This window comes from Nannospalax galili, unplaced genomic scaffold (genome assembly GCF_000622305.1).
Source record: "Nannospalax galili isolate Female #2095 unplaced genomic scaffold, S.galili_v1.0 scaffold376, whole genome shotgun sequence".
In the NCBI taxonomy this organism is placed as follows: Eukaryota; Metazoa; Chordata; class Mammalia; order Rodentia; family Spalacidae; genus Nannospalax; species Nannospalax galili.
The window spans coordinates 2,218,747-2,233,672 of NW_008338108.1; the positions used below are offsets into that span (position 1 = coordinate 2,218,747).

At 39.9% G+C, this 14,926-nt stretch overlaps 1 protein-coding gene across 3 annotated transcripts in view; it reads left to right on the plus strand.

Annotated features, from left to right (window-relative positions):
* Galnt13 (polypeptide N-acetylgalactosaminyltransferase 13) overlaps positions 1–14,926 on the plus strand; it is a 652,434-nt gene that overhangs the window by 456,329 nt on the left and 181,179 nt on the right. For all 3 annotated transcript variants that reach the window (XM_029563436.1, XM_008832879.2, XM_029563437.1), the window contains one exon: positions 1,433–1,613. In XM_029563436.1, the coding sequence (XP_029419296.1) occupies positions 1,433–1,613 (181 nt within the window). The remainder of the gene's footprint in view (positions 1–1,432; positions 1,614–14,926) is intronic.

The window sequence follows — 14,926 nt, forward strand, 5'->3', positions numbered from 1 at the left end:
ATGCATAGATACATATATTTATATATAATTTTACAGAGAAGTAAAAAATGAGGTATGTTGGATTTGACTATAAAACAAATTGTGATTTTATTGTGTTTTATAAAATTTTGCGTTTGCTTTGGTTATTTAAGATGCACAATTTTAGGTCATACTATGTAAATAGAGGCATAATTTGGTAGGGGAAATCACTGATGTTTCAGAATAACAGGGAGATGATGGAATTAGTGATGCTCTTAAGATATGAGGGATGTGGAGCTGAAGAGATGGCTCAGCAGTTAAGAACACTGGTTGTTCTTGCAGAAGAACCAGGTTTGAATCCGAGCACCCACATGACAGCTAATAACTGTCCATAATTCCAGTTCCAAGGGATCCGACAGCCTCTTCTGTCTTCCGAGGGCACTGCACAACATGGTGCACTTACCTACAATGCAGGCAATACATACATACACGTAAAATAAAAAATAACTAAATAAAATATTTTTGTTAAAGTTATGAGGGATGTGGCCTAGGCTGATCCAAAAGCCTTGAGATGAGAGTTTTCAAAATATTTTCAATTCATAGATGGTTAAATACAGTTTCAGAACTTATGGATATGGATGGCACACTGTATGCACCCATACCTATTCAATGATGTTAGTATACCATTAACTGTACAATCAAGTTTTATTGAAATAAATAATTGTGGAGACTTTATGTAAAATTAATACCTAATTTTACACAATAAATCTAAGAATATTATGGAATACATAGTACGTTTTCTAAGAGTTCGTTCTTGTAAAATCTTTCATTTAAACTTTTTTTCTTTAATAAAGTTGCTTATAATGCAATACATTAAGTCTTCAGTAAAATCGTAAAGTACAAAAGTAACCCAAAACCAAATCTCTCCACGGAATGCCCTAAAAGATATGATCCTGAAGAATAGGTTATGAATGATATGTAGATGGAGTGCAGTAATCAGAGAAAGCACGTTACAGTATAAGAAATGGAATATTGATGGCTGGGGCTGGATAAGCCTTTAAAATCCCAAATTAATGGAGTATAATTGATTGATTTTTCTTCAAATCAAGCTTAGTTTTTGACATTGTTATTAGTTTCTACAAACTCACTCAAACATAGCTGATTTTGGATATCAAATATCTACTAAATAGTAATTAGGTAACTACTAGAAACTGTAAGCTGTATTATCTAATACAGTGGCATGATAAAATTAGATCTTACCTCCTTGATTCCAAGGCTACAACTATTTATATTGACAATTTTCCAAGTTAGCATTCTTTACAAAATGTAATTGTCCTAGACAGAAATTTCATGTCTCTCTAATGTTTTCTTGAAATGTGTAAAATATGAAGATTTGGCCTAAGCTTTAGTCACATCACAGACACCATTGCATTGTTTATGATGGCTGTTATATGGAGATTCTTCTTCTCTCCAGATATGGCAATGTGGAGGCTCTTTGGAGATTGTGACTTGCTCTCACGTTGGCCATGTCTTTCGGAAGGCAACTCCATACACCTTCCCTGGTGGCACTGGTCACGTCATTAACAAGAACAACAGGAGACTGGCAGAAGTCTGGATGGACGAATTCAAAGATTTCTTCTATATTATATCCCCAGGTATGCAATTCTGACTTTTTCTTCCCCCTAGAAGTAAACAAAATTTTAAGGATGTTGAATTCCTGTTTCATTATCTCTACTGTTCCAAGCGTTTAAATAAAATGTTATTCCTTACCAGGATATTACAGATAATTGTGTATGAGAAAGTCGCATTATATAGCAATCTTCATCTAAAATGCCATTTTAAAATTTTACCCTCATCTCCCTTTCTTTTCTCTTCACCCAAATTGATAAAGTAGTATAGAGGTTTAAACTGAACATTTAATACCAGGAAAAAATTGAAAATGTCTTTAAATAAATGTTTTGTTTTGGATTATGATTTTAAATGTCATACTAAACAGTTAATAAATTTAAGTGAAGAAACAATATGGAACTGTACCACAGCCTCAGCCTGGAGTTGCACATATCCAAGTATGTAGAAACAAAAGCAGATGAGGGCTGTAATTGAGTTTTATTTATATTTTTCAATATTTTATAAATTTTATTAACTTAACAATATTACCTATTTGAAAAAAATTTAAAGAAAAACATGAGATATTGTGAGATAATCCAATTCCTGAATGGTAGGACTTGGGGTATTATTCATGACTTATGATTTTCCAGATTTGATACAAAAGTCATATTACTTACTTCCAGGAAAAGAAAAAATAGTGAAAGATTGAACGATAAATAAAATAAGAGAAAATTGAGCAGGAGGATGGTGAGCTCAAGGCTAGCTGGGCTCATAAATAAATAAACAGTAATTACATGAGAAATATAAAAGTTTCCCTTCTAAATGCCAACATGTAGACATTAAGATCAAAGCAAAATTTAAAAGGAATCTGATTATATTGAGAAAATTAATTGAAGTGTTCTAGTTGTGATGCTTTCTATGTGAGTTTCATGGTATTCGTTGCTATTATTACATAACCTATAAGAGGAACAAAAACAAATGCCTACTTCTTTGCTGTAAGGGTATGTAGCTTAGAAAAGGCAGTTTGTATTCTCAGTAACATGCTGTGATTTATGAAGGAATATATAATGCAGTTAAGTTCTACTATAATAAACGAGTATGTAGAAAAGGCAGTACTTCCCTTCTTATTAAGATCCAGAATTCAGAAAGAAAAGTTCTTCATACTTTTTCTCAAGCCCCATTCTATGAAGGAAGCTATTGCAAAGAACAGTACTTCATGAACAGAAGTATTCCCTTTCACAGTAGAAACTCAGTCCAGATGTTCACAGAGTTCAACAGAACATGTAAAATTTCTAAGAAAGCAGTGACATTTATATAACCTTTCCATTTGATGATATTTCTTGAATGTAAATCAGTACTTCCAGGAATATATGCTCAAATATGAATACAGGAGTAATGGGGGGAAAATGCATTACAGGGGAGCCAGCTTGCATTAGGACTGGGAGTGATTGAGACTCATCACAACTCTGTGCAATGTATTAATTTGCCATGAGAAGTATTTGTGGAAGGTGATGTTAGAGTAGGCCCAGGGAACTTTCCTCTCCATCTCTGAAGGTTTACTGACTGGAGTGGACTGACAAAGAGAGATTAGATAGAAAATAAAGCATATAAATTTATTAATGTGCAAATGGAGAAAAGTCACAGGACCTTGAATCGCCAGTAGGCCCAAGTAGTTTAGAAACCTGAGTAATCATTTTTCTATGTGAGATACGGAAAGTGGAGCTTGGGTTGGGGGGTCAATAAATGGTTTTTAGAGGAGTTCAATGGACCTGGAGAATAGATAATGACCTAGGAAAATACCCATTTGACCCACAGAATAAGGTGCATTAATTGTTAACTTCTTGTAAGACTGAAAGAGATGACAGTGGTGAATGGCATACTTGCTGTTGTCACCATGAGTGTTTCTTTCCGGGATATTAGTTTATTTATTGAAGGTTCAAGGAAAGAATCTGAGGCACTTGTTTCTTCTGTGCCAGGTTGTGACCTTTGAGGTCCTGCAGATAGGGGAATGTTGGAAAAAGCTTGTCCCTGGGAGGGAGCAGGAAAGGACAGCTAGGAGACAGTTTAGACAAACCTTGATTCTGAGTCTATTTTAAGGCCTTTTGATTTCCACTACGTCAAATTCCTTGTCATGAAAAAAATGCATTATTTGTAGGACATTGTTCTCTACAAAATTTAAGTGAGTGAAAAGGGTATATAAATGGCAGAAAGTTTCTCAAACTACACTGAAATGATCAGAGTTTAAAAGGAAATCTCCATCTGAACTGAGGAATTCAGGGTACACTGAAGGTTTGTGTAAGCCACAATATGCACATTTTACATCACAATCATTATTACTTGGAAAGTTTTGTTCCTGTTATACAGGTTCTTTCAGTCCAGAAGTGTACCTTGGAAAGCAGAAAAAGGAGAATCCAGGAATGTACTGAAAATACCCAAGACCTTCACAAGTGCCTTTTATACAGGGGCATTTTCTCTACATTGCTGAAATGGGGGATCTGCCTCCTATGGGCTGAGCACAGGGAGAAACTGAAAACATGAAGCAATAGTCTGCTTCTCAATCAAAAAGGAAGAACAAAGTTAGGTCATAAATGATCTAGATGACTACAAACAAACCTACGTCTAGGCATGCTGTAGATCACCCCAAATCAGATAGTGGCTATATACAAGCCAGGATCAGTCACGTTATGATTTTAAAAAATTAGCCATTACTTAATTAAGCTATAGATTCTTATGGATTCTACAACTCAAAAGTAAAAACATCATGAAATCCTTTATTTTCTTGAACGAGTCTCTAACTTTGAAATGATCATTGATTCCTGCAAATATTCTCTATAAAACATTACCTTCCCACATTAGTGGTTGTCCAGCAGCTCTCTGTTTCTTGGCTATTAGAGTATTCTCCTTCTCTGAAAGTATTTTCCTTCAAGTTTGATACTGTGATGGTTAGTTTTGAACTGTCATCTGGATATAACCTAGAATCACCTGGGAAGGATGTGCTAATTGTAGAATTGTCTAGATCAGGTTGGCCTGTGGGCATGTCCCTCGGGGATTAGCTCCATTCCACTGTGGGCAGCACCATTCCCAAGGCAGAGGATCCTGAGCTGTATAAGCGGGGCGAAGGCAACCAGGCAAGCAGGCCTTCTCTGTGCTCTTGACTGTGGATATGATATGACCAGCTGACTTATCTTCTCTGACATACTGTAACCTGGAATGATGAGGCAAATAAACCCTTTTCTTTCCAAAGTTGTTTTGTCAGAGTATTTTGTCACAGCAACAGAAACCAATATAGATACCATGGACAACACATTGTTAACACTTAAAATATTGTTTTGGCTTATATTATTTATCTAAAGTCATTCAGAAATTCATATTCCTAATGTCCAGCAAATTTCCTATCACTCTGTAGAGCTCAAAAAATAGTTGTTGAATCATTAGAACAAGTAAGAAATGAATAAACATATTTTTATGGGAGCCATTTTATTTTTCCTTTCTGTTGATTTATCCATAGCTACAGCGTTTACTTCAGAGAATATCTTCATAAAAATATGCCCAATGAGAAAGACGCCTCTGTCCCTTTTCTCTGATCCAGCACCTGGTTACACACACATAGAGAGAAGAAAAAGGAGAAGAACATTCCACGGGCCTATCTGTGTGCCTCAGGCTTTATTATTTTGAAATAACGAACAATGTTATACAATCCTACTCTCCATGACTAGGATTTAAGACAGGATTAAAGCAGATATGAAAACTGTCTAACAGAGCAGGATAAACAAATTTCATGAATATATAAACCAAGGTTAATTTTACACCTGATGATTTTTATTTTTGTTAAAAGTCCTAATTCAGTTAGGGTTCGTTCAATAGAGATCTATGAATGGCCATATATGCAAATTACATTATCTGATCTTTTTCATATTTATTGTGTGTCCTCATTGTCTTGTCCTTTACTCATTAGCCATTAGGCTATTTTGCAAGGAATGGCATTACTAATTTTTGTCTCCTAAATCTAAACAGTGTATAAATGAGGAGTAGCATCATTTTAAAATAGTGTTGAAGAATGGATTTTTAACATTTGTTTAGTGTGCTTTCTGGCTGTTTATTTAAGAATGCCAGTACTCTAGCATCATGGATGTTAAAGCCCATAGGCCCTTAAGACCTGAGGCAGTTTTTATTAGTAATTGGGCTGTTTCAGCTGGAGCCAATCTGATTGTTCCAGCAAATCCTTTCACATAGAGTGATGTAAGCAGAAATCACTCTTTGTAAACCACCCCATTATAAATGGCACATATTTTTCTTGTTGGTCACAAGTGTAAAGATTAAGAACTTGAAAAACTAGTGTTAGTCATAATTCCAGATAATGGAAATGGTTGTTGTATAAATATTGATTTTCTTTCTTTGGGGAGGTGGATTTCTAGCTGGACATCAATAGGAATGGTGATTAGAGGTAGCTGTCCTGATACCACCCCTGGGTTCTTCTCCCTTTTCTTAATGATAGTTTGTGATCTTGCTTCAGGCAGAAGCAAATGGAAAGTGGAGTGTAAGGCACTCTGACGTGCACCTCCAAAAGGGCTTGTATGCACCCTGGAAAGCAGCTTGTCTTCTTTTCCAATATTGTTTAGCAATCAGATTTGTATACCCAGTAAAAGCAAGCCCCACATTCAAGGAATAATCCCTACAGTTTTTAAAGTTTTAACTCCCTATTTGTCACTCTTTTAAAAAAAAATGCAAAAAACAGCTTGTCAAAGGCATTTGACAAAGCTTTATCACAAAGCCATTGTTGAAGTTTATGACCTACATTCATTTCTATCTCTTGAAATCTGGATTTAAAAATGCAAATGTTTTCAGCATGCTGATTTTTAAGGAAGATATAATATGTGATAATCATCCTTTTGAGTATAGAGCCAGGTTTCTCTGGAAGTCACGAAAATGTGATTTCAGGTTGATTTCATAATCACAAGTTTGATGTTTGCAGCAAAATGTACAACATGAAAATTTTCTTTAATAATCTAAGAATATTCATTTTTGATTGGCTTAACATGAATTCATCTGTAAAGGGCGCAGTATTTCTGAAAGGAGAGTACCTTCATACAAATGAATTTTGACTTTGTATTATTTATTAAATGCTTTTTAGCACCAGTAACCCTGAGAGATCACATAATGCTGCTGATGTGATGGGGAAGACATTCTAAATCATTTCATTGTGCCCTAGTTTAATAACACACCTTCATTTATTGTTGTGATATCGTAAGAATCTGAATATTAAAATAAGAATGACAGCTTCATTCCATGACATAGGGGTCAGGCAACTCCTTTTCCTCACGTCAACCAATCAAAACAGTTTTGAATTCTCTTTTTAAGTTGGAGGATGATTTTATTAGACTTTAAAAGAAAAACACACCAAGGCAGGCGAGCTGTAAATCTCATGTATTAGTCACTTTTCTGTTGCTGTGATAGAATCATTGACCAAAGCAACTTATAGAAGGGAGAATTTATTTGTGTTTACAGTTCTAAAATGGCAAGAGTTCACCCTGGCAGGGATGCATGGCAGCAGAGGTGGCTGGAGGAGGAGCAGAAGCTAAGCTCTCACATCTTCAAACTGGCACAGGAAACAAGAGAGCGACTCCAGATCCAGCAGGGCTTCAGAATTCTCTAAGCCCACACCCAATGACATGCTTCCTCCAGCATAGCCACACCTTCTAAGACTTCCCAAAATAGTACCACCAAGTGGGAACAAAATGTCCAAATACTTGGAGCCTTTGGGGGACATTTTCACTCAATCATCTGTAAGTCAAATTCACTGCTGGGACGTGCATGTGGCATCCAATCCCCTCCTCCCACGGTCCTTGCTACAGCCTGAGGAAAAAATTGTTCAAACTCCGGTTTGAAGAATTTTAAGGAGTTTATTGGACTTGCTAACTGAGCTTGGGGTGGTGGTTTACTTACAGACAAGCCCCCCCCCCCTAAATTCAGGGCTGTGTTCAAAAGTACACACCCAGACATAAATCCTGTGGTTCAGGACAGCCCTTACAAAATGGTGAGAGATAAGCCTCGTGGTTTTCCCAGCTTTTATACTCTTAGCCCCTCCCCTGCCAAGCAACTATGGTCAACTGATTGGCTTGAAGAGGGAAGGGGAGTGGCTTCTTTTCAGAGCATGGGAAGGAGGCTGGTCCATGGCTTGTCATCACAGGGTCAGAGGAACATCTTCCGGGTCACACTCTCCACCCCTTCCTCTGGCTCTCACAAGCTTTCCCCTTGTGTCTTCTACAAATATCCCTGAGCCTCAGAGGGCATGGGGCACCTTTCTCCCAATGTAATAGGGCACTGGACTCTTCAAGTCTCTGTATCCTCTGATTGTCATGGGCTGCCAGCTTGATTTAGTGACATTCTACCTACTATAAAAACACAAACAGGGGAGGCAGAGGCAGGTAGAACTCTGTGAGTTGAAGGCCAGCCTGGTCTACATAGTGAGTTCCATGACAGCTGGGGCTACAGGGAGACCCTGTCTCAAAAAGACAAAAAAAAAAAAAGCCAGAAACAGCAATAAGCAAGAACATGTAAACAGTAACTGCAATAATAGCTCATGGGCATAAACAAAAATGCTTGGATGGTACTTTAGTAGGTGCATCACATCCATCTAACAATATAATTGCAATGGCTTCTCGACTGGGGCCTATAACCAACCTCTCCTACCACAGGGGCTGACCTGGTCTACAATACCAGATGTGTGTTCCATTCCTAGGAGCAGCATTAAGGCCATTTGATAATTAGCTGGTTGTACATACACCCGATGAGCCACTATTGCACCAGCAGGAACATCTTGCTTTGCATGTTGATAATGCAGCATGTGGGGTACTTCGTTGAACAGGATAATGGGGGATAATTCTCCCCAGCCATCTGCGTAGTACCTTATGGCACTATGAAAGCCACCCATCCAGTGGCAGGGAGTTTCTAGCTTAGTCCAAGCTTGATTTCTCCCTCTCCCACGCTCACATCATGTGGTGTCTTCAGCAATAGAGTCTTACCGTCCACTTCCGGTGTGCAACCAACATTATTAGCAATCGCCTTTATAGTTTTGGGGACCTCTGGGGTCCCTTTGTCCAACTGCTCATAGGGAGGCAACCCACCCCGGTACTGGAATTTTCATTTAACAACCTTATGGCTTCTGGAAGGGGCTTTTTCCACCCACCCCCTTAGGGTTCTTTCTGGGCTTAAGGCTTTCAACTGTTCCTTTAGCAACCTGTTTTTTTTTTCTTTCAATTAACTGTGCTCCTGTAGGATAGTATGGAAGGAGGAAATACCATTTAACCTGATTATCCTCAGTCCAAGCTTGCACATCTGTAACTGTGAAATGAGTGCCTCTGTCACTATCAATTCACCTCGGGCACCCATACATGACACTGAGTTCAGTAAGCCCCTTAATAGTAGCCTTGCCCATCGTTCTCTTGCAAGGAAAGACCTGTGTAAGGCACAGGCAGTGTACACACAAGTGAGAGCATATTTACACCCCTCACTGACTGGCAGGAGCCCTATATAATCTACTTTCCAGTCTCTCACAGGGGAAGCTGCCTTGTGCACATGTCTGATCATGGCATCCATCCTCCAGAGCCGTAACCAGGAACACGCCTCACAGGCCTGGACACCCTATTGGATGTCAGCATATTTTACCAGAATGCCAGCTGCTTTGGCTATTCTCCATCCCATGTCGGCTCCTTTGTGGCCCGACTTGATATGAATCCAATGAGCTGCTACTAGGGGTACCTGACAGCAGACAGCCCTCACCTTGTTAAGGGCATCAGCTTCCTGATCCCTGGGGGGACTCACCAGGTGGTGGGCAGCCAGAGGGTAAACTATCAGGGGCACTAGCTCCTCTTGCATTTTATGATATATGTCCTTCCACATTTGTTGTCCCCATAGTGGCCGTTCCATCACCTACCAGTTTTCTTTCTCCCACTGAGTCATCCATAAGGTTAAGCCCATGAACACAGCCCAACTGTCAGTATAAATTGTAACTGGCCAAGGCTCCCTCATTATTACTATCCATAAGGCTCTCAATTCAGCCCATTGACTGCTTTCTCCTTCTCCCCTCTCTAACCATATAGTGTTAGTGTTCATCTGTATTGCCATTTTTACTCATTCTAGTCTGGCACCTCTGCTAGTGCCATCAGTATACCAGGCATCAGCTGGAATTGGGGGAGCTCCTTCTAGCACTCAGTCAAGTCTTGCTGGATGGACAACTATAGGAGGTTGGGGGAGAGGCTCTATGCCTTAAAATGACACTGGTCCTAGTACTGCTTGCATGGTGTTGGTAATCGGGCTTGCTGACACCACCCCTCACTGTTGCAAATAAACATGCCATCTTTGCAACATTTGGTTTTGGGCCACCCCTGATGGGGCTTGGCTAACAGGCCCTCGACCCATCCTTTTATGGGATATGTGGTTTTTACAATAATGGGGGTGGGGCGTGTAATGGATTCCACCTGTTGCAATGCTTTGTCCACAGCCAGCAGTTGTTGTTCTAGTGCTGTGTACTGGGACTCCATCCCTTCCCATGATTGGGACCAGAACCCAATTGGGACTGTCTGTTTGGGTTGTTGTTGCCACAAGCCCCACCCATAACCTTCAGGGCCCAAGAGGAAGGGACACTGAGGTATTGGGGCATAACTCCTTAGCTTTCACAACCAGTACCTTGGCCTGCTCAAAAACCTCTTAGGCCTTTACATCCCAATCCCATGTAGCACCTCTTTTTGTTAGATTATACAAGGGGTGGGTAACCTGAGCAAGGTGAGGTATAAAATTTTGCCAATACCTGAGCAGTCCCCAAAATATCTGTAACTGCTTAGTATTTACTGGTGCAGGTTGTTGTAAGATTTTCTCAACCACCGCACTGGGTATCATGCAAGTTCTGCCCGACCATAAAATTCCCAAGAATTTTACTGCTGTACCAGGTCCTTGTACCTCTGTGGATTGATTTCCCATCTTCACTTCTTCAGGTGCACTTGCATGTTCCCCAAATGAGCTTCCAAATCTGTAAGTCACTCAGAAGTTAGCATTATGTCATCTATGTAGTAGAGCCTCCTTATGGAAGGAGGGCAGGGTAACAGGGCCAGGTCCCAGGCCACCATCCCGTGACAAATCATGGGGCTGTGGAGGTAACCTTGGGGAAGTACTCTAAAAGTCCATTGTCCATTCCACATGAATGCAAATTGATCTTGGGTTTCAGCAGCTAGGGAATACTAAAGAATGCATTAGCAAGGTCCACTGCAGCATGGAAAGACCCCTTTTCCTGCACCAGCTGATCAGTTAGCAATGCAATGTTGGGCACCACTGCATGAATGGGAGGCACCACCTTATTTAACTCCCAGTAACCTACAGTCATTCTCCAGGAGCCATCTGGCTTCCTGGTAGGCCAAACGGGGCTATTGTTAATACTTCCATTGGCATGTTGGACCATGGATTTTCCCTTTCTTTGAATTAAAGGTCAGACCTGAGGAGCATCTCCCATTACCTCTAGGTCACTTCCTTCTTCCTCACTACCCAACTCTTCCAGGGGTTCCAGGTTTTAGGATCCCAGCGTGGGCCTTTTATTATCATTCTGAGCTGGGCTTTTTTTCCCTTTTGACCTTCTAGATGTAAAAAACCATATGCCAACACCTCTATCTCCTTTTCTCTCTTATCTAATTTACTGGCAAGATCAGAAGCCAGTACCAAAGAGGCCAGCCTCATATCCCTCTCCCATTCTAAATCCTCTCTACCACCTCAAGTTTTCCTTCTGGCTAAGGCCCCCACCTGGGACAGATATTTAATATCAATAGCAGCGGCCAAGTGGCCTCTGCAGCTGCTTTTTGACATTTCTGTCCCTGGTGTGCTACTCCCAGAGATTGTAGAATCTACTCCAGACCTTCTTCTGTTTTCAGGGCCTCTTCATACTCATGTGGCAGCCCCCACCAGTCAAGTAGACATGCCACCCCATACCATCTACAAGATGGCTGCCACACTGGGATCTCTCCCTTCGACCTCAACTGTCTAGAAGGCCTCACCCTAGTTACATATATCACTGTCCACTGCATTTACCATGCCACTACAGCCACCCCCACCAAGCCTATGGGAAGGGCTCCCCAGGTTAACATTTCCTCAGCCCACACTCTCCCCTCATGCCACGTTACTTGGGTTGTTGGACTCTTTCCCCATCAATGCTCTTCCAAAACTCATTCTCAGTTTCATCATATCCTGCCAGGCTATGCCAATTTTAAGTCAAATTAACTACTGAGTCATACACATGGCATCCAATCCCCTCCTCCCATGGTCCTTGCGACAGCCTGAGGAAAAAATTCTCCACCCCTGGTTTGAAGAATTTTAAGTAGTTTATTGGACTTGCTAACTGAGCTTGGGATGTGGGTTTATTTACAGACAAGCAGGCGCTTACCCCTGCCCCCCAGTCACGGCTGTGTTTGAAAATCCACACCCAGACATAAATCCTGTGGTTCAGGACAGCCTTACAAAATGGTGGGAGACCAGCCTTGTGGTTTTCCCAGCTTTCATACCCTTAGCCCCGCCCCTGCAAGCAGATATGGTCAACCGATTGGCTAGAAGAGGGAAGGGGAGTGGCTTCTTTGCAGAGCGTGGGAAGGAGGCGGGTCCATGGCTTGTCATCACAGGATCAGAGGAACATCCTCTGGGTCACACCATCACATTTCAATAGCTGCCCAGAGGAGAATGGAGGGTGGAAGAGAAAGGAAAAAAAGAACTTTGTGTGCTCAAAAGGCCAGAAGCAACAACAAGCAGGGCAGAGGAAGGTTTAAAGAAAGAGTAAAGAAGCCCAAAGTACCAGAAAATCCATACTTAGGTTCTGGCCAGCATTCCCTCCCCAGCCCCCCTCGAAAAGAGGCAGGCATATGGCTGAACCTCATGGTGGCTCATAGGCTGGGTGGGGGAAGATCTAGGAAGGAAAGCACTTTACCTCATTAATGGAACAATTAGAACAGTCATTCCTTCTATCTCTTTAGCATGGCTTAAGGTGACCCTGCCTTCCTGGGGATTGGCGGGGATGGTTCAGGGTCTCATGGCTAGTGATTGACCCAGGCAACTTGGAACATTAGCTCTCCACTCAGGCCAGAGATGCTATACTATAGAAGATTTTTCTTAATGAGTCTTTATTGCTATGTAACATTCCCTCCTCTGAAGAGACAACCCTATAATCATTTGGGAACCATTCAGAGGTCAGAATCCCCAAACATTTCTGACATCTCTGGCCTCTGGAAAGGATGAGATGTCTAAGAGACCCAAAGATATTTCTAAGTCTTAGCCAAAAAGGAAACTGGTTACTTTTCTCTGGGGCATTATTACTCTACTACCTAGCCAATTATAGGCATTTGATCAGTTTTTATTTTCAGTACTTTTGTTGCTGTTTCTGAATATCTGTATTTTTGTAACTATGATACTCTGCTTTGCTTTTTGTGGTAGGTTCCTGCCCAGTGCTCTGTCAGATAGGAGGGAATGCAAACTCTGTTAGGCTTTTTCTTTTCCCTTGGAATAGTAAACTTCTTACATTATCACATTTAACTAGTTTAAATGAAACATGATTTAGTGCATAGGCCATGAAGTGTATAGTGTTAAGATTTAAAAGGATTGTTATGTAAAATGCTAACATTTTACTGAATTCCTGCTTCTTATAGTTATATTCAATTAATCTGTTTTTTACATCCTCACTCAGACACCCTGACTATCCTGATAAGGCAAAATATCTCCAAGCTGTCCTACATCCCTCTTGTCCTTTGAAGCCACAGGAGACCTTACTCATCCCCAGGCCCATGTTTCCCCTGAGCAAGTTCAATGACTGAACACAAAGTCACAGTCCCAAATATGACCCAAAAGGCATGCTGAAACCAACTCATAACTATCTTGCCTTTCTTCCCGTACATTCATCTCTACCATTCCACATACCTGCCACAGGGAACAACATTCAAGTCTACAAGCAAAGCGTGTTCTCTCCTGATTTGGGGATATATATATATATATCACAGCACTTGAAGTGTTGATGAATCCTTTACTTCTGCATAAACTATCATCTGAAATTTCCTTATCTTTCACTTTAGGCTACCAATTATGCCTCAGGTTTAATGTAATTTCTTTCCCCAAACTTCAACACCTCCCTGTACTTCAATATTGTAGAATTCATAAATTTTATAAATGCCTTCATGCCTTACACCATATCAATAAATGGTTAATAACTGTTTTCCTTTTTGTCTTTTCTTTTATTTTAGATTTTGTGAGCTCAAAACCATTAATTTTCTATGTCTATTTTATTGCATATGTCACAAATATTGCATATTGCATATGTCAAAATATCTCCCAATCACTAACTTCGTGTCCTTCAAATCCTTTCCCCATGAGGTTTCCATCATAAATATTAAAATATTTTTAAGTATAATTGATACTCTTTGACTTCTTTTCTTCAGGCATAAAAATGTACCTAGCAGAGCCACACCTATAGTTCACAGTAATGCAAAATAGTATTATCTACTCTAATCATAGCAATGATCTCCTACATTAGACAGAATCAGCAGTAGTCCACTACTACAAAAATTATAGGAACATTTTTATAACAACAGCTTTGTGAACGTGAGAAGTCCTTCAGAAAATATATGGTAGTATAAAATTAAAGTTCTGAGGACAGACCACCTGAGTTAAAGTCGTGGCCACACTCAACCCTTATATGATTCATCTCTCTGCTCAGAGTTTCCTTACTGTACAAAGGAAGATTAGAGTAAATGACCTTCCATACAGGTTTATTGAGACATAAATAAAATAAGGTCTATAAAGCACTTAGAATAATGTCTGCAAGACAATGAACAGATAGTGCTCAATAGCACTGCTATTATTATGCTTACTATTCACGGACGTACATTTACTAGAACAGTCAATATGTATGTTTTGTTTGGGTAGACATTGTCAGAACCTTAAAATTTTTCTTAAAATGTTTGCTGTGGTTCCCACCACCAGCTCTGATATTCTCCTTGTGTCCTGTCAGCCTTCCAGAGTATCACTTCCTCCCATGCATTTCTCCTTACAGAGCTCTCATTCTTTTTCTTACTTTTTTGTCAGGAATGAACATCTTTTGTACTTGTTTTTTGTTGACATTTCAGTTCACTTTGTGAAAGAAATATTTCATCTTTTTACTCATATTCTTGATTCATTTTGCTTTGGATATGTATGTCTTTTCATACATAAAAACTCATAAAGCTTTATGTATTTTGGCAAGTAATTCTTCACATGTTACATAAGTTGCTAAGTGTTTTCCCTCAAACTTTTACATATATTAGAACTGACTCATAAAACTATTTTAAAATAATTTATGTGCTGA